The 23,688-nt window shown below is 42.3% G+C and overlaps 5 protein-coding genes across 10 annotated transcripts in view; 2 read left to right on the top strand and 3 right to left on the bottom strand.

The window, feature by feature from the left end:
• Positions 1-2,387: 2,387 nt before the first annotated feature.
• Positions 2,388-3,245, top strand: LOC119555111 (transmembrane protein 70 homolog, mitochondrial). The gene is made up of 2 exons (XM_037866334.1): positions 2,388-2,952; positions 3,011-3,245. Exons 1-2 carry the CDS (start codon positions 2,455-2,457, stop codon positions 3,221-3,223), a joined length of 711 nt encoding a protein of 236 aa, XP_037722262.1. The 5' UTR covers positions 2,388-2,454; the 3' UTR covers positions 3,224-3,245.
• On the bottom strand, positions 3,245-4,727 carry LOC119555110. The gene is made up of 2 exons (XM_037866333.1): positions 3,670-4,727; positions 3,245-3,615 (listed from the first exon to the last, which is right to left on the bottom strand). The coding sequence occupies exons 1-2, from the start codon at positions 4,564-4,566 to the stop codon at positions 3,406-3,408; spliced, it is 1,107 nt and encodes a 368-aa protein (XP_037722261.1). The 5' UTR covers positions 4,567-4,727; the 3' UTR covers positions 3,245-3,405.
• A 115-nt stretch (positions 4,728-4,842) lies between these two features.
• On the top strand, positions 4,843-5,504 carry LOC119552732 (ubiquitin-related modifier 1 homolog). Its single transcript, XM_037862490.1, has 5 exons — positions 4,843-4,920; positions 4,976-5,043; positions 5,108-5,189; positions 5,245-5,293; positions 5,349-5,504. The coding sequence occupies exons 1-5, from the start codon at positions 4,880-4,882 to the stop codon at positions 5,415-5,417; spliced, it is 309 nt and encodes a 102-aa protein (XP_037718418.1). The 5' UTR covers positions 4,843-4,879; the 3' UTR covers positions 5,418-5,504.
• A 225-nt stretch (positions 5,505-5,729) lies between these two features.
• The window catches only part of LOC119552729 (puratrophin-1), a 55,583-nt gene continuing 37,624 nt past the window's right edge, over positions 5,730-23,688 (bottom strand). For 3 of the 6 annotated variants that reach the window (XM_037862482.1, XM_037862483.1, XM_037862486.1), the window contains 10 exons: positions 22,845-23,501; positions 9,598-9,723; positions 8,939-9,528; positions 8,722-8,883; positions 7,928-8,660; positions 7,665-7,685; positions 7,385-7,598; positions 7,197-7,313; positions 6,718-7,134; positions 5,730-6,458 (listed from right to left, as the gene is read on the bottom strand). In XM_037862482.1, the coding sequence (XP_037718410.1) occupies positions 6,262-6,458; positions 6,718-7,134; positions 7,197-7,313; positions 7,385-7,598; positions 7,665-7,685; positions 7,928-8,660; positions 8,722-8,883; positions 8,939-9,528; positions 9,598-9,723; positions 22,845-23,501 (3,234 nt within the window). In that variant the 3' untranslated portion in view covers positions 5,730-6,261. Of the gene's footprint in view, positions 6,459-6,717; positions 7,135-7,196; positions 7,314-7,384; positions 7,599-7,664; positions 7,686-7,927; positions 8,661-8,721; positions 8,884-8,938; positions 9,529-9,597; positions 9,724-12,116; positions 12,254-22,844; positions 23,502-23,688 lie in introns of those variants that run through there. The other 3 variants (XM_037862484.1, XM_037862485.1, XM_037862488.1) reach the window with 2 other exon arrangements.
• On the bottom strand, positions 21,629-22,362 carry LOC119552731 (histone H2A.Z-like). Its single transcript, XM_037862489.1, has one exon. The coding sequence runs from the start codon at positions 22,286-22,288 to the stop codon at positions 21,845-21,847; it is 444 nt and encodes a 147-aa protein (XP_037718417.1). The 5' UTR covers positions 22,289-22,362; the 3' UTR covers positions 21,629-21,844.

Raw genomic sequence — 23,688 nt, 5'->3', positions numbered from 1 at the left:
ATTTTTGTTATCAAAAATGAACTACTTAATTTTTGTATAAGTCAGTTTCAAACTTATAAAGGGGTAGGATATACTACTCAATTACGGTGAAGGACTATATCCAACTTATACAGGTTTCTGTATATCACTCAAATACGGCGAGGGAGTATTTCCAACTTATACAGGGGTATAGAGTTTAATTTTGAGTAAAAATGGAATGTGGATCTTATCGGGTCGGCGAGGTGAATCAAACCTAAATAAAATCCTCATACAAACCAGGTTTGAATCCTTTTCAAACCCGCAACTCCAACTTAATACGCGGTTGGGCGTCGAACTTTGCCAAAATGAGCTTCGAACTTTGCAGAAATGAGTGCAAAATTTAAAAAGCGGGGTGTTCGAGTGACTTTTTCGAGCGGTTTGTAAGCGGTTCACGATAATTATTAATTATGTTGCATAATTTGATAAATAAATAAGGCCATTAAAACAAAAAGGACGCCGCGCGGGGTGACCAAAAAGGTAAATTAAACAAATTAAGCAAATTGCCAGCTGCAATCGAAAATCACATCGATCAGGCAGTAGGGCCTCGATGGTAAGGAGGCATATTTATGGACCAGATAGACCCGATGGGTGGGGTGGCCAGAGTGGGCGGACCCCGGGGAATGGGGGCGTAAAAAAGGTCGCCACCAAAGCATAAAAATAAATTGATATCACAGCGAATTTGAATGAGCAATATGGTCTTCCTGCTATTTTTCCTGCCCTGCCACTCGTTCATATATCAGCGCTGCTTTTTTGCCATGAATTATTTTGTCCGCTGCATGTGAAATTTTTGCCAAACAATTGCAAAGCAGCAAGTGCACTTAGCCAAATTAACATAGAAAGAAAATTATCAATTAAAATTATTTGAAAAGGACATGATACCTCTAGATATTTGTATATAACTGTCGAATATGAATATTGTTCCATACCAAAATTCTCTCTCTATCCAAATTCTTGGCTTCACCCAGTGGCTTGATTTTTTTCGGTGCAACCATAGTCGTGGAATGAATATGATGCATGAAATAACAATAATGAAATGACAACAAAAGGCACGGATAACAAAAGGATTGCTGGATTCAGGGATGATGGATAGAGAGGGAGATACGGAGCCACATGACTGGGGCAATTCAAAATCAAATGTGATTTTTGGTCACTTTGAAAATTGTTGATTAGTGACGCCTGAATGCAGCCCAATGAAACCGGAGGCCGCTGCATTAAAGCAATTTCAAGATCTCCGCCCGCCTGTCACTCAACTGCCGGACTCCAAAGGGGAGTCCTTGGGAAGTGGGCGATGGGAATGGGTTTCAGAGGGGATGGGATGGGATGGTCTGGCCAACTGGACATGGCTCTGAAAGTGCAGCTCAGTCGGGCGTGCACTTGGCACACTAGTCCAACAATTGATGGGGCTAAAAAATAAAATACAACCATGGCGGAGTGCTCTGTGTGTAACCATAACCTCGGCGTGTGTGCCATTCCATTTAAACAATTAAAGCAACATAAATTAAAAATGTGGTCAGGCGCCGGTCACCGCCAACAGCGACAAATTGCATGTAGCAGTGGTAACTAGAGCCCCAGCTGCCATGCCCCCGCATCAGTTGCCATTAATTCGAGCATATTAATTCGATTCCACATGCCAGTTTTCTGTGTGTTTTTGGTTTTCGGATAACACCGCAAACGGGCGTGGCCCCGCCCCCGCCCCCGCTCATTGTTAATCAATTACAATCTCCAGTACGCACTCGACCTTTGCCAAATTATTAGCTCTATTGTTGGAATATCATTGGTGAAAAATGAACTTAGGCAAAAAAGCTTTAAAATGGGTCAGATACCATTATAAGTGGTATTACGAAAACCTCTTCAGTTCTGAAACTAACTGACATACTTTTAGGGTCTACTTTTATCCAAATCTTGGTGTGTTAAAGGGATTTTTAGAAAGAAAGGTATGGCAGATCATTTAACTCAACTTCTACCTACTTTATCCAACTACATCAACATTTAAATACCTATTTACTAATTTCTATTATTTTTTATTTACCATGTACTTTTGTTTCACAGTGGTTTATGCAAACGATGCACTAAGATTAGCCTGCTGTTGTATCAAGAGACTCCCAAAAGATAAATGAAAGTAAATCAATAAACAAAAAGAGAACTTGCTATTAATTTGTGACATTTTCCGTGATAGAGGACATTCTGAAACCTTTTAGTACAAAAATGTGGTACTTAATAGAACCAGAAAGACTTTTAGCTATTTTCGCATTCAAATTTCCGTTACGAGAACAATGTGACCGACCTACCCTCTTTGGTATTTAACTCAAGCTAGTATATTTTGAAAGAGTTCTCACTCGTGCTAGGGATTTTTTAGTACATTACCCACAGCAGCTCGTGTTATTCAACGTTCAAAAAAACATCTGTTTATTTCAATTAAAACTAGAAAAATACACCATGCTAAGTTTACGAGCGGCGCTGCCAAGAGGGAGGCAATTTGCCTTGGCCCTGGGAAATGCCACCCGTCAGATTTCCCTCCCACAGAACAGCAGATGCATTGCCGGCTTCAGTTTCGCAAAACCCCTGCAATTGCAACCACAAAAACTCGAGCAATACAGGTGCCTTTCGGTGAAGTCCACGAAAACCGATTCCGAGGAGGCACTGCAGCGGATTTACTATGGAACCCTGGCTCCCCGAATGAAGGTGGTTAAGTTCTTTTCGCTCAGCACCAGCCTAGCCGGCTTGGCCGCCCAGCCCATTCTCCTCGAACAGGGAATGAAAATCGGAGGAACTGGAATGGCCGTATTCCTGTGCACCATCGGTGGGTTCTTCACCTTTGTCACCCCACTGCTGCTGCACTTCATCACCAAGAAATACGTGACGGAACTGCACTATAATCCCCAAACGGAGGAGTACACAGCCACCACAATATCCCTACTTCTGCAAAAGATCAAGGTGGGTACAAGGGTGGTAATGGCTTACATCTCCAGCTAATATGGCATTTCTTCTCCAGACGAAATTCCGACCCAACGATGTGGTTGTTCCAGAGGTTCCGGGCATGTTCACCTCTTTTCTGGTCAACAAACGACCGCTCTTTGTGGATCCCGCCCTTTTCGACGATCCTGAGCACTATGTTAAAATCATGGGATACGACAAACCCATTGATTTCAAACTGGATCTGAGCTCACTCCCTGAAAAGCAGTCAAAAGCAAAGGAACAGCAATAAAGAAGATTTACTGACACTTAAACCCTTATAAGGAAAACTCTTGTACATAGAAAAAGTTAAATATATATGGCTTCTGAGAGCTAGAATTGAAAGTATTCGATGATAACTTTAGAACTACATTTGAAATATCTTCTGGTTTCTTAGCATACAAACTGGATATGGAAATATTACAAACTTCGTTATCAGTACTGCATTCCAAAAATGAACTGCATATCATCTGGACTCATGCATTTCCTATCCCGACACTTGATGAGTCGCCTTACGATTCGGTAGAGTTTTCGAACATAATCCCTTCTTTGTTCCTTGTCAATGTGTTCCAAAACGCTAGCATCCGGCACCAAGTAAAACGGAAGAAATCCCCTCCGAAGGAACTTTGCCATAAGGAGAACCGCCTGATTTAAAAGCATAAATATAAAAGTTAAACTTTAGTAGTCTAGAGCACTTACTCGAATTAGAATTTGTCCTGGCGATTGATTATATCTTATCATTCTTTTTGCGGTCGCGTTCAAGAAGAGACTTTTGATTGTGTAACTAAAGATCATGGGCATATCATTGGCATCCCGTAAAGCTTTCATTAGCCGCAACCCGTCCTTGAGGTTCTGCTTCTTGTTCAAGACCATTCGCTCCCAGTGAGGAGCACAGACGGTGAAAGAAAGTGGATCATCCGGAACATTGGGAGTTCGGATTTTACAGGGCACGGCGTACCAGCTGCGATCCTCATTCGGGTGTTGGGGAAAAGCACGGAGCCACTCCGATGCCAAAAATTTAAAAGCTGGCACAAAGTCGAAGCAGATCTTCCGACTGGGATTGGATAAGCATACAGCCTTAATGGTGTGGGCTACATGCCCACCACTTATGTGTTTCAGCTCGTAGGTACGCCCACCTTTGCAGTGTATAAACTTTATTTCCGGAATTACTTCGCTGACGTTGTCTCGGAACCAGGCCTGGATCTTCCGTCGGCTTATATAGTAATCTTCTCCTTGATGATTTACCAAGTGATAAGGAACATCATCCCCTTTGACCCGCAATAACACATAGTTGGGTTGGCCGATCAGCCGCACAGGCTCTACTTTACATGGAAACTGGATAGTGGTCAGCATATCGAACTCATCGGGCAGATTGATCTTGACATTATCCAGATTACTGCCCGTCAAGTACAGTCCACGGAAGGCCGAGGCGAAGAAATGATCTCTGCGGGAAATCGCCCGGATGAACTCATTTTCGATTTGCTGGGCATCTTCCTTGAAAGTTTGTCGGTCCTCGGCATCAATGGAGATCATATCGAGCACGAATTCGATGCCCGCACCGAAGGTAAGAGGATTTTCATTGGAACTTTCCATCATTACTTACTTTTAATAAAGTGGGAAGTAAGTTTAAGTATGTTGTTTTAAGTTGATTATAAAAGTTTAAATTCTTTTTGAAACACTTAACAAAATTAAGAACTACGTTTATTAATTATTTTTTAACGGGCCGTTATCTTCCTGTTTTAAATGTTACAGGTAAATTCCCCGAAAATCCTTTGTACTTCTTTGGAAGTTCTGAGTTTGTAGTTGCCGGACTGCTTGGAGTTTTCGGATTTTCGATTTGGTATTATTTGGGAAGCAGTGTTTTTCGGGTGGTTCAGGAGCGGTCATACTTTTATTTGTATCAAAACATATGATGGGCACGCCGGAATTAAAAATAATATTGGAATTTAGGTAAGGAAATACCTACTTGTATTTTAATTTTAGCCTATATGAGCTTATTAAATAGCGCTGGAGCGGAGCTACTTTTTGGTAACATCAAACGACGTCAACTGGCCTTAGATGGTAATCAAAAATGTAAGTTCTCAAATAGTTCTGGGTTATTTTAATAAGATTTAATTCAATTATATTTTTTTTTAAGGGACCATTGCCAACCTGCTGAAATGGATGCATGCCAATATTTTAACAGAACGACCAGAACTCTTTCTTCAAGGAGACACCGTGTAAGTTTAAAATCATTACCGTTTTCAATTACTTGATCACAATTGTTCTTTGCAGACGACCTGGAATTTTGGTTCTTATAAATGACACAGACTGGGAACTCCTGGTTAGTTAAAATCAGGAAATCTAAAGAATATTTTTCTATATAAATACATTTCCAGGGTGAACTGGACTACGAGCTGCAGCCGAATGACAATGTGCTCTTTATATCCACTCTGCACGGCGGTTAATGGAGTTCTCCAAAGTTAGTTAGTCCTAAGCGAAAAGTTATTTTTATACGATCCATTAAACTGTAACCGAAAAAAGCAAAAACAGTTTTAAGCTGAATCAGAATTACGTCCCTTTACCGAATCGGCAAAGGCCCACACGAAGGTTCGGGTAGTAAAGTTTTCATCATATCATTCAGAGATTGTAAGTCAGCGAGATTTCACTATTTATACGAACACATCGACGAAAAAGCACTTGGGAATCGTAAGGTGGCTATAAATAGAACACATCGACTCTCTTTTGGCGGGTTATTTGAATTTAGGTGAGAACGATAGTTTTACATTGAAGCAACATTTATTGATTTTAAATTTTCGCTTATACCTATTTCTCGATTTAATATAATGTATAGATATATTTTTTTATGTTCGTTTACGATTATTCTAGATGTAGGCACTTAGGTTACATATCAACTAACTGTACGTAATGAACTTCGATTCAGATATGTTGGGCATCGGCCACGCCCCTTTCCGGGTGGTGCTCATGGCTCCCATCGATCTCTGTGTGTGTGTGGTGCGGATCTTTCGATTGGGTGGACTAAGAACTATATGTGAAATATGCTTCGACATTGACACGCTGAATTCAATAATTTCAATTGAGTTTCCGAAAAACAAACGAGGCCAAACCAAAAGCAGCGACTATGACAAATTAACGAGAACTAAAAATGTAATAAATAATAAATAACAAAAATAATGAATTAAAATTAGGGATCGAACGTAATGATAGAATATGGATCCGATGAAACCGTTCTGCTAAAGCTATAAATGGGGATTCCTATATATATATCTAGATTCGATGCTCCAGGAGCTCCTATTTGCCGCTGTCCGGACTGGCGGACTCCGCCGCATGGGCGTAGGATCGGTATCGCCGCAGGATCACCGTGGAGGCGCTGGTCGTCGAAGCTCCGGATGCCGTAGTCGTCGATGTGGACCAACTGCTCCGGCTGCTCTCCGCCGCCGACTGTTCCTGATCCGGGGTTACGCACATGTCGGAGACAATGCCGCTCTCTGAATGGGCGATATTTACACATATTGGACATATTATATTTCGGATGAGAACAGGACACTAAGGCGGCAACAACAACATAGAACATAGAACAACAAACATGCAGCACTCGACAGGCACGGATTACGGGTTAGGATTTGGTGTTGGACTTGGTGGGGATTATATACAGTAATACTGGGGGGTTCTGCGAGATTATGTACAGGGATCAACTACTAGCTACGGGGTGCGTCTAGAAGAAGTAGCACAGTTCAAGCTCTATACCCATGGACAGCTGGCTGACAATGGTTGTCGATCGTTTGTGGTGTCGTTTGCTGCTCCCGAGTCCGTTTCCGCTTCCGCTGACGTTTCCGTTTCCGGAAGTGCTGCCTCCCTCGGCAGCGTTTTCCGTCCCCTTGATTCCTCCTCCGCTCTGGGATTTGCCCAACTTCAGGGCCTGTGTTTCGTTGATCAGCTCCAGGGTGGCACTGCAGTTGGTGGAACTGGTGCTATGTGGACCGGGCAACTTGCCAAAGTGCAGGCTGTGCCTGCCACCGCCATCGTGGTGACCCGACGAGGAGCCTCCGCTGATGGAGGAGCCACTGGTGGTGCTGGTGCCGCTGGACAAGGAGCTCTCCGAGATCAGCGAGTTGGGCCGCCGCATGCTGCCCTTTCCCGGCTCTGAGTGACGCAGCTTGGGAGCTATAGATGGGATTACGATGGAGTTTTTGACCAGGAACTGGAAGTTGTTTAACCAAACTTACTCTTGTTCAGCTGTGCCAGTGGAATCGAGCGATCGCTGATCTGGTTGTTGCTCGGTCGAATATCCAGACAGGGTTTACTGCCAATACCCATAGAGGACATCTCCGCCAGACGAACTTCTGCAAAGGGAAAGGTATTTGTTATCGCTTGTCAAATATTACACTCAAATTTCTGATTTAGCCCCACAAACCTCGGTTTCGTTTCGCCTGCTTCCAGAGCAGCTTGGAGATCTCCTCGGTCCAGGCATTTTTAATATCCTCCGACATGCACTGCAGCATCCAGGTATCATCAGGTTTTCTTTTCCGGAACCAAATCTCGAACTTAGTGGCCGAATCGCCCGTGTGCGCTGTGAGGCCAATATCTGAAGTTTTTATGCTGTTCTTGTAGATGTAGATGTCCAGGTTCTGTTGGGTTACATATAAGGAAGTTTATGAGTAGTTCTTAATTTTTGGAAAAATTTTACGTGGTACCTTAAGTCTTTCAAATGCTGCCTTTTGACGCATAAAAATAATAAATATATCAACTTTTATTTTATTAAATGCTATGATACTTAAAATATAGTGTTTCGGCTTACAAAAAGTAAGTAAGTAATATAAATAAAATGAAATTACATCCCCCATTCTATGGTTTGAATCTGCTATCTTGAATGAACGTTTCTAATACTTATAACCTTATACCAAACATTCCCCTAAACATATAAAGAAAACCCAGCATTTTCCTATCTTGATCCTACCTTGTGATCTGGAAAACGACGGGCCTTGCTGAAGAGCACCAGTTCTTCGAAGAGGAACACCTGTCGCAGTGTCTTCTTGCCACCGCGTCCCTGCCAGACGAGGAACTCGTTTTGGCGCAGGAGTCGTCCCTGCTCCTTGACATTTACATCGCAGTCGCGCAGGGAGTCCATGGCCAGCAGGTCATTTCCATGGCGCAGCTGAAACTTGACCATCTCCTCCGCGCGCTGCAGTTCCTCCACATCCGCGGCGATTTCTTGAAGAGCTGCTCCCTCGACTCCCTTGCAGGCCTTGACCAACTGCTGCAGGAGCAGGGCGTACTTTCCCATCCTCTGAACTGGTTTCAGAAGATATGAGGCCAGATCCAATTTATCCTGCAGTTGCATTTGCTTCGGCTTGAAGAAAGAGCTCCCATATTCGCTGAGCAAAGTATCGCTCTTGGGCTTGTTCTTATTGTAGAGCGCATATAGGTAGAATTTGGACTCCATTTCCAGGAAGGCAGCTCCCACTTTGAGGGGATTCCGCTCGTAGCGCTCCAGTTCGCCCAGAAAGTGCGAGTTGTGGAACTCGAAGATCTTCTCGATGTTGCCGAAGATCACATTCCGCTGGCCCCTCAGAGGCTGTGGGATATCCTCGCGCAGCAGTTCGTCTATGTAGTTCTCGATCACGTAGTACAGGGAGCGCACATAGTCGCGTTCGGTACCAATCATCTCGCGCATGATCAATAGAAGCGTTCTGGGGGGTTTTAATATCATTAATAAGGGGGTTGCTTTTCAATACTGGCTATAATACTCACTTTTGTATCTTGGGATCCAGGCAGCTGAGCTCCTCCAGCTTGGGCAGCTCCAGACTGGAGCCATGGCACTGCAGATGGGCATTCGCCTCCATGGGCGAGTGCATGTCCATGTACCTCTTCGAGGGTCGATCGAAGCACTCGTCCTCGAGCAGCTCGTCGTGACTGGAAGGGATTGGGATTAGCTATTGTACACGATTTAAGATTGCCAGTTACCAACCTCTTTTCGTTGAGGCTTTGGCAGGAGCAGATTCTGGCCAGCTTGGGATTGCGCTCGCAATTATCGCAGACGCCCACTCCCGAGTCGGCAATCTTGGACTGCTGCTCCTCTCCGTCGCCACCGTCACAGTCGTGATCCTGCTCCTCCTCCTCCTCCATCTGGTCCATGTCCTCCAGGTTGCGACTTTCCCGCCAGCAACTGCAGCTGCTGCTCGAAGGACCGCCCTCGAAGGAGCTGCCGCTGGCCGAACTGCAGCGATAGCTCACCCTCTTTCCGGCGGTTGGAGCAGGAGTGCTACTGGCCACCGGCAGCGAGTGGCTCTTCCTCATCGCCGGCCAGCCGTGCTTCTCCAGCAACGAGGTGGCGCCCAGTTGCTCCGCCAGGCGCTGCAGCTCCTCCCTGGCAGCGGATTCCCGCTGATGTTGGGTGAGCAAGTGCAGCAGACGGCCGGCAGCCTCGAAACGCTCGTGGGCAACCTCTAGTTTCTGGCCAAATTGATCCAGGGCAGACTTCAGGTTGTTGGCGCTTTCACTTAGGACAGAGACTTTCAATGCAGCGGCATGCAGATCCCGTCCTTTGGCCAAATGTTTCTAGGGTATTACAAGAAAATGAAAAGTTTAAGCGGAAGTTATTGGAACATATTATATTTCCCTACTCACCATCGCTATAAAGTAGTACTTCTCAAACTCCTGCTCCTGGGTCCTCAGCTGTGATTCGTTGTCCCATTGCAACTGGGAAAACTTTTGCAGATTCTCCGCTCCATCGCTGCCCAGCCAAGAGGTGACCTTAAAATATGGGACACGAAAACAAAAATCAGTGGGAAACCTTCAACTCTCTGTAAACAAGCCCACGCGCCAGGCCAAGGTTCCCCATTGCCATGTTCCACTTCATCATCATCATCGTCTCCTCCCAATTTCCAATTCCCCATTCACAGCGCTGAAAAGTGAAACTCATAGAAATGATCGACGCTCTAATTAGCCTCCACTTTACAAATTAAAATCCAATCGAACACAAATCAAATAAAACGACTCAACTATGGGTGTTTTGGAGGCAACTGAGCCTCCCAAAGGTATTGGAAACCACAATATAAGCCAACCACACAGGTAGACATGGCATCCAAAAAAAAGAGGAAAAAACAACAGCCACGGGCAATCAACGATCTCACATTGATAATTTTGTGGCTCTAACCAATTTTTAATCACCTGCTGCGTCCAATTGAAATGATACAATCGACGACGCCGCCGATGATGATGATGATGCTGCTGCTACGGAACCGAGCTAACCAGCTCCCAAACCATCCCATCCCAGAAAGAGCCCATCCACCGACTCCAACTCCAAATTCCCAATTCCCAGGTCGAGACGCGTGCACCGGCGCATTCACTTTCCGTTTTTGGGTTCTGTCTCAGCTCTAGTTGTGCACCGAAAGAAATGTCTGCTCATAGTTTTGAGTAAAATTCCAATCCGAAAGATATTTTTGGGATATTTTTTGATATGTATAATAAGAATGTAAATAGCGCTCTCTGAAGAAATACATCATTAACATAAGAATTAGGATTGATATGGGTTCATCATTAACATACGAATTATGATAGGAACCCATTCCTATCTTTATTCTTATGGTTATGATCTATCTCATTTTTGTTATGTTAATCTTAAACTCCTGACATAAAATATTAAAATCGTTCTTTTTTGATGATATCTTTATCTAGAAAACAACTACAAAATATGTATTTGTTTATATAAAGTGAAAAATGATCTACTTTTTCTCCGAGTGGCAATCTCTAGCTTGCGCGATCCACTATCTCGAAGCTCTTTTGGGGCATGTCCACGTCTGCATCGCACCCAATGAATGAAAATAACATCTCTAGGGGCTGGGAAGTGGGAGTTGGGGAGGCTGTCTTATGGGGGGATTTGGGGCAGGGGCTCTAAACAGCTGCTCCAGTTTCACAGTCGCAGCACAATCGGCTGTCAGAGACGCTGACTCTTTATGCTCATCAGATATGGCAGGCACGGGTTTTAGCGGCGTTGTTTATTCGTATATATACATCTAAGCCATGTACAGGGTGAGGCAATCGGCTTGATTTCTTAATTGACTTCGTTCTTTAATTAATCTAATTTTGGAGCAGAGCGCTTTGGCCCATTAGATTGAGCATGGCGGATTGATAATTGGCCTGAGTGGTCCACACACCAACGGTTTTTATGAGTGTCTCAAGAGATACTTTAAAGAATTGATGGTAGCTTTTTAAGAAATGCCAGAAACTGGCAAAAAAAAATTTTTATGGTGGTGCCTTAAGTATTAATAAAATTTAATATTAAAGATACAATTTGTATGCAATCCCGTAACTATTAGTTATTAAATACTTATTTGAATAAACAAGAATTGGTTTTGTAAATAATATAATAGGTACAATGTACCTGGTACATACATATATTGAATTAGAGAACACCTAGTTTAAACAAGAAGAAATCGTTGACTCACACGAAGGTAAAAAGGTTTAATCTCAACAACAACAGGAAGAACTTTAGTGAATCACAGTTTTTCCATTGCAAAGCCAACAGAACAAACAAAAGACTATAAATACACTCTTTAAATATTTAATTACCACAGTAGTGTGTTTATTAGCAGTGAAAACACACACGAAAAATAATTAAGCCGTACACTGAAATCGGACCTTGAATTTCTCAATATAGTGGCTCAACTATTTCCAATCACATAAAACAGAACATTGTGCACAGATCGATGATGTCATTAAAGTATGTCAAAACAATTGGATTGGGTCAAAAGCACTCTTTATGATCGATTTGAATGGGTCACAGATGATGCTCTATCATAATGGATCACACATACTATGCAGAGCCGATGACACCCTGTATTCCGAAGATCGACTGAGCCGGCTTGCTGAAATTGTTTACATTGAAAGCGATCGATGGGCGGGGGAAGTTTTGCCTATTTGGCTCTGTGGGGCCGATCGGCAGATTGCTTCTCAACGATTGCCCCGCACAGGCTGGCCATAAATTAATTAATTGATTTAGTAAAACCCGGCCCCAAGTGCATTTTCACTGCTAACCGATGGCGATAAGACGTGGGCTGATCACTGAACTGTGAACTATTAATAGCTGACTCGATCGCTGTATCAATTCGCGTACCGACTGCCCGATAAGTCGGCGGCTGACTCACATAGTTGGCCATTTCGGCTGCCAATTTGCCGGCGCTTGGGTCTTCCGATTTTGGCCAGGGAATCATGGCGCGATTATTGGTAACGAAGTCCGCCAAACGCGACAGAAACTGCAGCAACATGCCACAGGCAGCTCAGAATCGCGACTGGATGTGGAAAAGCCGAGGCAACTGCTCCGCGTCGCGTCACCCAGGCCCACGATCTTCTATATAAACACACGTATATACCCAAGTACTCGGTTCGGCACATAATGAGCCATTTTCAATTTCATTTCGGTTTTCCGTCCTCGTCGCTGGCAGGCGGCACTCAATGAAATTCAATAAAATCAAAACAATTAGCAGCGTAAACAAAAAAAGGCGAAGAACAAAAAATGGGTTAGACAGGGAGCCCCGGCACCCACGACGAACCGATGACGATGTCGCCAATATCGGCGGAGTGGTTTCTTGCATTTGCTTACACAGAAAGAAGCAAAGGATCGAAGATTATAATATATACAAAGGTTATATTATAAACATAACTTAAGATATGTTTTATTGATTTGGGTTATATATTTTCTTTAAAATGGTGTTTCGTATTATTTTTGAAATAATCAATTTGATCTTTAGATTAAAATTCTGAATAATATAAGTGAGACTATCTGATATGCACACAGAAAGAAGCTTAGGATCCGAGATTTCAGATATAGCTTTTTCATTTTTGTTATAACTTTTTATCTAAATGGAGTTCTATTTTATTTTTGAGAAAATCATTTTAATTCTTAGATTAAGACTCTGGCATATATAATTGAGCCTATCAGAATTTTGTACAAAATGAAACCTTATCTTTAAGTAACAAACGACCAGCTGAGTTTTAATCAATAATATGGAGATACTAACATAGAGTTCAAGCGATGGAGATAATACATTTTTATAAAATATACGATCCCAAACGATCTTTTAAGTTTTTCCAAACAATTTATCCTCATGTAAACTCTTTCTGAACCTTGACATGACATTGAGAAATCGGTCCCAAGCTGTAATATTTTATGATCTAAAAGTTCTTTCGGACTATTTTTTTCCAGTGCATCTAAGTAAATAGGCAAATGTCAACCATCCGCCTGCGACTTCGTCTTCGGTGGCAGAAGTGGCTTCTGCGGCGATAAGAACGCGTCCATCTATGGCGGATGTGGAACTCTCCGCTGATAAGCCACTGCATTCGAGTTGACTGCACTCTGTTCTCGACGGGATGATCTTAGGAGCTGTTGCTGCTGCCGCCTGACATAAAACGCAAATTTAACGTGACAGTTTAACAAGTTGATCGCATGCGCCATAAAACACATGCAACACCTACAACAACAACGGCGGCTAGTTGTGAGCATGCGTGGCTTCCAGTGGTGGCCACTCCCTCCTCCTGCCTCCTGATCCCAGCTCCCAGACCCCAGCTCCCTGCTCCTTACTCCCGCTGCTGTCGTGTAATTTACACAAATGTCGCGCATTTATCTCATGGCCATAAACATTTTTTAAGCCACAATATCGAATTTATTTTGACACTTTACAAAGTTGTCGCCAATGTTGCAGTTGTTCTTGCAGTTGTTGTTGCAGCAGCCTATCATAGACAACCAAAAACAACAACTATTGGCATTTGGCTTACCCTTCAATAGGGTAATTCGATTTTCTTGGGGGATTTGGAGTACTCTTTGGATCATTAGTCTTTGTCATAGCCAGCACATGTTGTCGATTCGTTTTAAAGTCGCAAGTTGAGTCTATGTCTATCATCTGAACTAATAGTTTCCTGTGGAAGTTCTCCCTTGGTCATGGTTTCCGCTTTTCAATAGATATTTAGTATAATCTATATCATATGTTGACTGTTAAGTTCAGTTATTTATTTTGTAATATATACACTTCTGAGATAGTTCATCATAAAAACAATTTTTTGAAACTAAGCAAGTGTGAAGTTCCCAAAACATTTCCAATATAAAACCTATAATCCCTGATAATAGTGTGATATAGTCATTTTTTGTTTACCTTATACTAACAGTGGGTGTTCATTTCATTTGAAAGAATATTCGGAATTCGGTTTGTCTTGGATTACATTTAGTTTCCTCAGCTTTTTGCCGGAGTTAAGGAGTTCCGACTGGGTTTCTGTGGATTCTGCTTCTATTTCTGGTATTGGGTAATTTATTTGAAGTACCTCTTAAATGATATGCTTTTGCCATTTGGCTGTCTCATTTCTTGTTGGCTAATTTGTTCTCTATGTTCGGCTGTTGTTGATGGTGATGTGTCTCTTTGGTTCCTCAAGCATATCGCAGCCGGCTTATCGCGGGCTTTTAAGTATTTCAGCTCTTGTCTGGCTGTTTTGCATTTGAATTTATGGCAGCACGTTAGAACTTATGGCAGCGATAACTGGCTAGGAGATCAGAGGAATGGCCTTCGGAATGCGAGTGCGCCAAGTGAGACATTAAACATGAAAGCCGACTATTAATGGAGAGGGAAAAACCAATTGGATCTTCAATTTTTCTTGGCACCTAGCTATACACCAAGAGAAATTCTAACAATTCATAAATAAGATAAACAAAAAAAGTTATTAAAAATAATAACTACTTTTTCCATTTTAAAATAATAATATTTATAAACTGGTTCTGATGTAAGATCATTAACAAAGGAGGCTCTAAATTTGTAATGGTGGTCATTTTTGTTTTTTATAATGTTGTCAATGTCTAAGTTTATAGTAACTTTTACAGGATATACGTTAAGAAACAAACCAAACTGATCGTAATTTCTCTCTCTACCACATTTTCCAACCACTAAACGTGATTTATTTGGAATTTTATTGCCCTGCCAACCAAGCCTAAGATCCCTTTGGGCCCACATACCTACTTTCGATACCCCACTGGGCCAGTAAGGGGTTTATGTATGGAAAACTCTTGGCACGCATGGCTGCACTCATTCCCGAAAGTAATAAAGCAATTTCGTTTGACTATTTTACGGCAAAAGGCGATTACTATTTTACTTATTTTTCACTTTCCAAACCAGCCAATGTTAAAGCCAAAGCCAAAGCCAAAGCCAACCCAGCGGCAATCTCCCGTCCGAGTCCCATGGCCCAGGTCTCCAGATTGTGCGACACGCACAAAGTCATAAATAGTGGCCACAAAAGGCCAAGACGTTAATGTGGTGACAATATTGCATGCAACCGACTTGGGCACCTTGGTGTTGCTGCTGTGCTGGGGGAAAAGCAGCTTTGCCGCCTGCTTTGGCACAGCAAGTGCATCATACACATATCTTTCGAAAAGAGGGGCGGGCCGGGGCCTGGGGGCGTGGCAGCTTATCGCCGATCAGGCGACGGCGACACTGTCCAACTCCAATTCAAACTCCAGCCCCAACTCTTAACTATAACTCCATTTCAACTGCATTGGGGAGCGGACGTGACGACGCTCAAAAAATGATGACAGCTGTTGATGAAGTTGACGATTTCTAAAAATGCGTGTAAAATTAGTGTTAAAAAACATGTCAAACCCAATGTGACAGTTACGTTTTGACATGACAACAATTACACTTTGTCTGCCCGCCAAGAGCAATTTATATACATATATATAATGCTGGTTTTGAGACCGAGACCGATACCGGGACTCTAAGACCAGGACCCCAACCCGTGTTAATTCAATAACCTGGACATTCTGACCAAAGCGACGATGGCCATCGGCGATGGCCGGCTTGCTAAGCGTATGATTAACGTCCGTTTTGATGACACAGCCAACATGGAACCAAGGAGTCATGGAGGAGGAACGACTTTATATATATATGTGCATGTGGAGGAGCCGCAGCTACATCTGCATTGTTTGTTTGCGTGGAACATTTGCATGCAACAATCTCAACCGGTTGGGATTGGCGGCACTTGCGGCAAGCATGTGTTCATTTCGCTGGAGCACTCGTGTCTTGGTAGCTTTTCGGTAGAGATGACAGCGGACACGGGTGCTACATATCATCACGCACGAGGAGGTTTTAGGATTCAAGACAGCCAGGGAGCACCGTCTTATAATCGGTAATCTCAATTATTTATTAAAAATAAAGGCCCAAAAAATCAGGGATCTGTTACTAATTTTTAAATTCGTCGTCTTAGTTATTTGAGAAGAATCGTTCTTAAATTCAAGAGGAAATTGCTCTCAAGTTTGTTTTTCTTTTTGAAATAGAGATGAAAGGAGTCTCAATACTGAGAATTTGTGATTAAATAGATCTTGGCTGACTTTCGAAATTAAGAGAACGGTATTGGGAACAGTTTTTTCTGAGTATTGGATGTAGAAATCTGAAAATATGTTTAATGTAATAACGTTTTTATCGGAACAGGCAATAATGTTCTTAAATTATCAATTCTTGAAAGGAAGAATTAAATTCAATTTTAAATGAATTAGCATAAAGTTTTTTTTAAAGAGGCCATAACTTTAATCACCATTTGATCTCGACTTCAAATCCTTTAAAGCCCCTTGAGCTTCTTGTTTGTCAAGTTTTTGTGTATGGTCCACTTAGGATTTGTCAATCTGGCAAAGTGCCTATGAGCTTTTTTTCAATTCTCGGTTGCTGGCTAGCATTTATCCAAATGTCAACGGCTAATCGACAGTTGGCTAAGCAATTGAAAGACAGATAAATGCGTCGAGTGGAAAATGAATAAAACCCGAAATCAAAAACTAATTTTCCGCCGACTAATTGCAATTAAGGGTAATCTTATTTTCCAGTATTGCAACCCGTTTTATTATTTTTCGTTAACCGTTAACCGGTGGGGGAAATTAATGATGGTTTTATGTAATGGGGTCTGTAAAACCAACAAACAGGTGGATGAGCGGAGAAATTCAGAATAACTTGAGTTAATTACGAAATAAACTGTTGTCCATCTCTATTGGGTCGAAAAACGTATTATGCCCGCGAGGGCTAATACATGCGGTTATTATTAATGCCCCTGTGGATGGGGTCCCGTGGTTCGAGGTTGCCGGGGTTTCCAGGGGGTTCGCCTGGGCATGTCGACAGTAAATAAGCCTTCATTTTTCATGGCTCTCGCCTGACCGAATTCTATGCAGCCAGTTCTTGGCCAAAAGCAGCTGGCAGTGCGGTTATGCAAGCTAGAGGTAAAAAAACAAAAAAAAAAGGGGGGAGAAAGGAGATGGGGGTACTGCCACCGCATTCCTGGCCCAAAAGACAGCCGGTCAAATGTCAGGGGCCATAAATAAGCTGGCTTCCGCGACACAGATGCTCCTCTGGGCAGCCTCCGCAGAAGCCAAATCCACATCGAAATCCCAAGTGCTCCTTATGGCCATTGCAATTCAAGGCGCGAAACAATTAAACATAGTTTTCATTGCACAAAGACGCCGACATTGCGCAAATTAATTTGTGCAAAAACAAAAATACAGAAATAAATAAAAAAGAGCAATCGTCTCAAAGAAAGCGCGCTAAGCAAATCCAATTTCACCGTCAGCAATGTTTATTTATCTGTCGCCGCAGCTGCATTTACCTCTTTCTCCGGTCAGCGCGGCAAACACCCATCATGGCCATATTTGTGGAGCAATCCACCTTCATCTCGGGGACCCCGATCTCCCAGAGACCAAGAGACCAAGCTACCAAAGCCACCGAGCTCCCAGCTAATGCAGCCGATCAACAATTTAGATACAATATCGCATATCGCATCATAATGTCGTCGTCGTCATCCTCTTGGCCAGCAAAATGGCGACACCACAGCAGCAGCAGCAACTGTTGCAACTGCGGCAGCAACAGTTGCAGGTACGGCAGCAACATCAAGCACGGCGGCATCTTTTTTCGCACCTTGTTTGAATGCTCGCGCCTAATGGACGACAGCAACATTAGTTTGCCGGCCGGCTGGAGACGCTTTTTGTGGTCCAGTTTCGTGTGTTCGGCTTGTTTTGGCATCGCAGATTAAATATATTTAATTAAAAAGAAACACGATGAATGCGCAATTCATTGACACGGCCAGCGGTGGATACACTATCTGTAGATCTTGGAGATATTTTAGATAGATATGGAGAAACCATTAAGAAGTATGCTAATACTTGCGAAGGGCTGGGAGTGCAGATCTAACACCTTTCCCACGCATCTAAATTATTTTACAACCAACCTTCTCACAAATAAACTCGAGCTTAAATTACAAAAATCAATCAATTTTAGATTGATTTGTATAACCATGAAAAGGAGGTGAAAGAAACATAAGCCTTTACAGTTTACACTTTCCTAAAATACTTATAAAAACATAAATACTTAATAACATAGGCGCAGAAAGATTTTTACCTACATATCTACATCTAACATGTTGGGTAATTAATTGAAAATACTTTTTTATTATAGTTAAAATATCAACAAATCAAAATAATTAGTTCTTAAAGAATTTTTTTAAGCCTGCAAGTAAGGAATATATTAAATATATATAGCATAAAATAGGTTTCAAAATATTTACCTACAAAAATATATTGAAATAAGCAAGAAAACCGTGTGAACCTCTTTATAAGAGCATGTGAAAACTACAGACAAACGCTAAAAACAACAACGATCTGCACAAAATTGGTAGCTGTCAACGCCTTTTTAATTGAAAGCGTGTTGGTGTTAAATACTCGTAAGTATCTCTTAGTATGATTTTTGCGCCGATCGCGATATGACAAGCGGGACAACTCCGACGGACGGACGGACTCTCGAGCGGGCACAAAGACAGCTGAATGGACAGACGGCTTCGGCTTATCGGTGAACTACTTTTGGAATGGAAATGAATGAAATCAAATTGTATGAATTGAAATGAAATGAGCAGAGTCAACGAATCCAATCGAATGCGAATGCGAATCAATGGGCGCCCCAAACCGTCGACAAATCGATTGAAAAATCACACACAAAAACAAACAGCGTACCAGAGACTGGGAGGGAAAAATAAAGTTTGCGTTTAATTTCTTTAACCTTGCTTTCACTTTTCTCATTAACTTTTCGTTGGCAATTAAAATTCAATTTTTGCTCAAAAATCGAGTCAGATAAATGGCCGCACATTTCTCAAAACTCAAAACGGAGCGGAGTGCGCGGGAGCGTGTGAAAAAGGCCAAGACGCCGCATACGAAACGTTAACAAGGCTCGGCAAATTTTTAAATGCCAATTTCCGCAAATTATTAAATGAAATTGAGGATTCCGCACGGCTATCTATACATCTTTGGATATGGGGAATTCAATCGGCCGTGGGGCCTTATATGGTGTGTGGTACAGAGAGGAAAATAGGGTATTCATTTATCATCCTTCGGAGTTTTAATAAATTTTAATTTTATTTCAAGTAAATATTAATAGTTCCGGAATTTGGTTTTAAGTAGTTTTATATATATATGGATACTATAATATTTTAAGCTTTTGTTCTTTCGAAGAAAAATGGGTTTCGATGGTTTTTAAATCCTTTAAAAAATGTTCAACACCCATTTTATCTTTAAAGCCAATACCTAAATATTTATAAAAAATAAATATTAAAAAAACACTCCGATGAAATTTCCTGGATCGAAAGGTTTATCCTCACAATAGTTATTCAGAACTGCACTTGAATTATTATTATAATTAAATAGAAACCCTTTTTTCTCTGTGTATTAGCTGCGTGTTGTGCATTTGCAATTTGACATACTTTTGTTAACCAGCAACTGCAACTGCAGCAGTAGCAAATGGAAAAGCAAAAGCAAAGGCAGCATCTTGCCGCAGCATCAACAATCATAATAATAATGGCAAAACTTAATAGTGGCGCGAAAGTATGACGAATATGTAAACTGCAGCTAATCCCGCAACAAATGATTGCGATTAATCAGCGGAATTGCATTAGCCGGGCCAAAAGGAGTCGCCCCAATGGGCGTAACTCCAACTGTCACAGTCGCTGATTAAGCGAGATTCCCAGTGGAAGATACGAAGACGAGTTGTGGGTGCGTGCGCGTGCAATTATGCGCATGGCGCGCACGGTAGCCCAGGGCATGCAATATGAAACATGCGAGTATATGGGAGATCCCTTTCCTCGAACCCAAACCCAGGCCAAAAACTCATTAACAAGTCAATTAAAAGGCCAGGAAGTGGCCGATGGCAGATGCTCCTCCACTGCCATCCACCTGGATGGGTTACCTACGCTTATCTAACGACTCCATTTGGCCGCTGACTGGCAGCTTCATCTCTCAATCCCAATCTGCCGACCGATCCTGAAACTAATGCGAAAGCGCTCCGAGGAGCGGACACTAAGCGGATGCGCGTAATAAATTAATAAAGCCCGCATTAAGCGCAATGCATATTCAATTAACAATGTCAGTGCGCCGCGTATCTTGCAGATACATTTGGCATTCAGCATTCGGCATTTGCAGTCACATTCGCTGCATTTCGCTGCGCCTGCCGCATTTCCTGTCAGCAAAAAAAAAAAGAAAACAAATCTGAGGCCGCAGCTCATTATAGCTGCGAGGCTACAAAGTTGCCGGGAGAAACCAATTTTATGGATATTGTAAATCGTTCGGCGAACCTAGGGAATAGAGCCATCAACAGATGGAACTGTATCTAGCAGATAAATATTTTATAAGATCCTAGCTTTTGTGGGTTTTAAGTGTTTAGAACTCTTTGAATAAATTAAGCATTTTTGTAACTTTTTAGGAGTATTCCATTTTTGTCTACTGTATTGTTTTTTTTTTAGTGGCCTAGTATAAGCCGTCCTAAATTTTTACTTTCACTTATGTTACAATTTAAAATGTCCAAGGCACGAATCCCGAATTTTCTTCTAATATATATATATACATATATACACTGGTCGGCATATGTATTTTGACAAAATAAAAGTTAAGTATACTCATAACTTGAATATACTTCTTGTAAACTATAGGCATCAATGGAAAGGTAATTTCAATGCCGTTTGAATGATACAATACATTTCTTTACCCATTCAGTACTTATTGAAAAGGACGAATTTGTGTAAATCAACTTTGAAATTTTTTTTTAAAACTTTTTTCCTCGACTTGAAAACTTAAATTTTTTGATGCAAAAAGTTTCTTCAAACAAAAAAAATATTAACTGCAAAAAGAATTTTTCAAAAATCATTTTTCTTATATTTTTTATGATTTTTTGAAGGTGACAATGTCGGAAAAAATTTGTATGAAAAAGACAAAAATATGGCTCAAATGCCTGTTTTTAAGCATTTTCAAAAATTCATAAAAAATATAAGAAAAATGATTTTTGAAAAATTCTTTTTGCAGTTACTATTTTTTTTGTTTGAAGAAACTTTTTGCATCAAAAAATTTAAGTTTTCAAGTCGAGGAAAAAAGTTTTAAAAAAAAATTTCAAAGTTGATTTACACAAATTCGTCCTTTTCAATAAGTACTGAATGGGTAAAGAAATGTATTGTATCATTCAAACGGCATTGAAATTACCTTTCCATTGATGCCTATAGTTTACAAGAAGTATATTCAAGTTATGAGTATACTTAACTTTTATTTTGTCAAAATACTTATGCCGACCACTGTAAGTATAATTTAACAAAAAATATTTGGGTTTTTTCCTTATGTTCTTTATATTTTTTAACATTTAACAAAATTAAACAAACAATTTAAAACATAAATTAACTTGGAGACAAGCTGAAGACTCCATATTTGTTCGACAGAGATAATGTTTCTTGTGTTAATTCTTTGGTTTAGTTTTAGTTTCATACTTCAGTGTTCTTGAATGTTATAGACTTGCGCGTTTTTGTTTCCAATATTTTAATAATCATTTGCTGTCCCTTTTTAGTAGGTCTGCGACTGGGTGTTTCCGCTCGTTCCCTGTGGATCCTTCACCTTTTCATCCTTATTTCCGATCAGGGCTTTGTGTATGTAGGGGACGACTCCGCCGCCGGCAATGGTGCCACTGACCAGGATGTCCAACTCCATATCTCTGCGAATGGCGATCTGCAAGTGGCGCGGCGTGATGCATTTCACTTTGCAGTCCGCCGCGACGTAGCCGGCCAACTCCAGGATCTCGGCGTTCAGGTACTCCAAAACGGCGGCGGTGACCACGGATGCAGTGGCTCCGATCCGCATGTGGGATGTGTTCCGTTTCTTAAGGTAACGGTGGATGCGACCCACGGGGAACTGGAGACCAGCGCGCTTCGACTGCGTAACCTTCGTCTTTCTATTGGCCCTTGGAGCCGCGGACTTTTCCGAACCGTTGCCTTCTTTTTCGCGAGCCATTTCTGTTTAACCGAATTTTATACCAATCACTAAGTTTGTTTCTGTTGCGAAGGGATTGCTTATCGGGACTCGACTGATCGGATCTTGAAATGTTTTCGGGGGAGATGAGACTTATTTTTAACCGACTACTGAGATTTTGGTTTACCTTCGTCACAAAAAGTGTTTATACAAATCTTTCAGTTTGGAGAACTCTATTTTATACTAATCACTTAGTTCATTTCTGTTGGTTATAGGCCCTCGACTTGAAATGTTTTCAGAGGAGTTTAAATTATTTTTAAAGAATTACTGTTATTTTAAGATTTTGTCCTCATAAAGATGTAAAAATCCTCCACTTGGGAGAGCTCTGATGTACATATATTTTAAAGCAATTAAGGAAATCCTTACCATATCCTGAATTGTATTATTAAATCTATGTAAGACACATCCCCTTCTCATTTTCCCCAAGATTCTATCCAATTTTCTCAATCATAATATGACATTTCCTATAAAATTTACCCACCCCAGTTCCCAGTTTCCCAATTATATATAGTATTTCATTTTATAATAGAAGACTTACCTCACTGATCTCATCCTCGAGGGCCCGCTGCCTGGTCAGTTGCCTGAGTCGCTCCCTGCGCTGCTCCGTCAGCTGTTCCAATCGCTGGGCCGCCCGGTCCACCTCGTTGAAGAGGAGCGTCACCTTGCGCAGCTTGCAGGCGGCATCCACGTTGAGGAATGCCCCCGATTGGGCCGATGACGTCATCCGCGGCGATGCTGGCGGGGTGGGGGCAGAGGTGATGGCCCTGGCCAAGTCCTGAAGCCTGGCCAATTGGCCAGCACCCATCTTGCGGAGACTGTGGAGCTGGGAGTCCATCAGCGCACGACTGAGGGCGCGATGCTGGCCATAAAGCTGGCGGCGCGTGGGCAATCCCTGGAGATCGGCGGCGCGTATTTCGCTGAGGGCACTCACCAGGCGACCGCCGGCCGTCGAGCACTGGCGCTGGAAGGCCTCCAGTTGGGCGAAAAACTCCCGCCACTTGGTGGCATCGTGATGCCGCTGGCCAATCCCGGCCAGCGCGGCCAGGGCGGGCACGGAGGGCAGCAGTCCAGCGGGCAGCTGCGATGGCGCAACACTTGTCGTGACTTGGTCCACGCTAATGAATTTAACCAAATCCACTGGCGATGGCGATGGCGATGGTGATGACGATGGCGATGGCGACGACGACGGCGGCTCCTGTTTTTTTTTTTTTGGGGTCAGAGTCAGAGCAGAGAGAAACAGCGGATTCGTTGTCATTAGTGGACAAGTTCTGCTTTTAAAGCCCGGCCGGTCATGTCGGGGCGGGTTAATTGGCTGGGGATCAGAGTCGCGGGAGATCGGGCCGGGGCGTTAGCCCGCTGCCTGGCCTTTCGATCCCACCCTC

Source organism: Drosophila subpulchrella, chromosome 3L (genome assembly GCF_014743375.2).
Source record: "Drosophila subpulchrella strain 33 F10 #4 breed RU33 chromosome 3L, RU_Dsub_v1.1 Primary Assembly, whole genome shotgun sequence".
NCBI lineage: Eukaryota > Metazoa > Arthropoda > Insecta > Diptera > Drosophilidae > Drosophila > Drosophila subpulchrella.
The sequence above is the reverse complement of the archived record's forward strand: the minus strand, read 5'-3'. Positions and strand labels throughout refer to the sequence as shown.

Excerpts from the sequence above, each read along its gene's own strand:
- LOC119555111 (XM_037866334.1), top strand. The coding sequence starts at position 2,455 with ATGCTAAGTTTACGAGCGGCGCTGCCAAGAGGGAGGCAATTTGCCTTG. Across the intron at positions 2,953-3,010 it reads TACTTCTGCAAAAGATCAAG|ACGAAATTCCGACCCAACGA; the intron begins GTGGGTACAAGG and ends TTTCTTCTCCAG.
- LOC119555110 (XM_037866333.1), bottom strand. The coding sequence starts at position 4,566 with ATGATGGAAAGTTCCAATGAAAATCCTCTTACCTTCGGTGCGGGCATC. Across the intron at positions 3,616-3,669 it reads CAGGACAAATTCTAATTCGA|GCGGTTCTCCTTATGGCAAA; the intron begins GTAAGTGCTCTA and ends CTTTTAAATCAG.
- LOC119552732 (XM_037862490.1), top strand. The coding sequence starts at position 4,880 with ATGATGGGCACGCCGGAATTAAAAATAATATTGGAATTTAG. Across the intron at positions 5,190-5,244 it reads TTTCTTCAAGGAGACACCGT|ACGACCTGGAATTTTGGTTC; the intron begins GTAAGTTTAAAA and ends TGTTCTTTGCAG. Across the intron at positions 5,294-5,348 it reads ACACAGACTGGGAACTCCTG|GGTGAACTGGACTACGAGCT; the intron begins GTTAGTTAAAAT and ends ATACATTTCCAG.
- LOC119552731 (XM_037862489.1), bottom strand. The coding sequence starts at position 22,288 with ATGGCTCGCGAAAAAGAAGGCAACGGTTCGGAAAAGTCCGCGGCTCCA.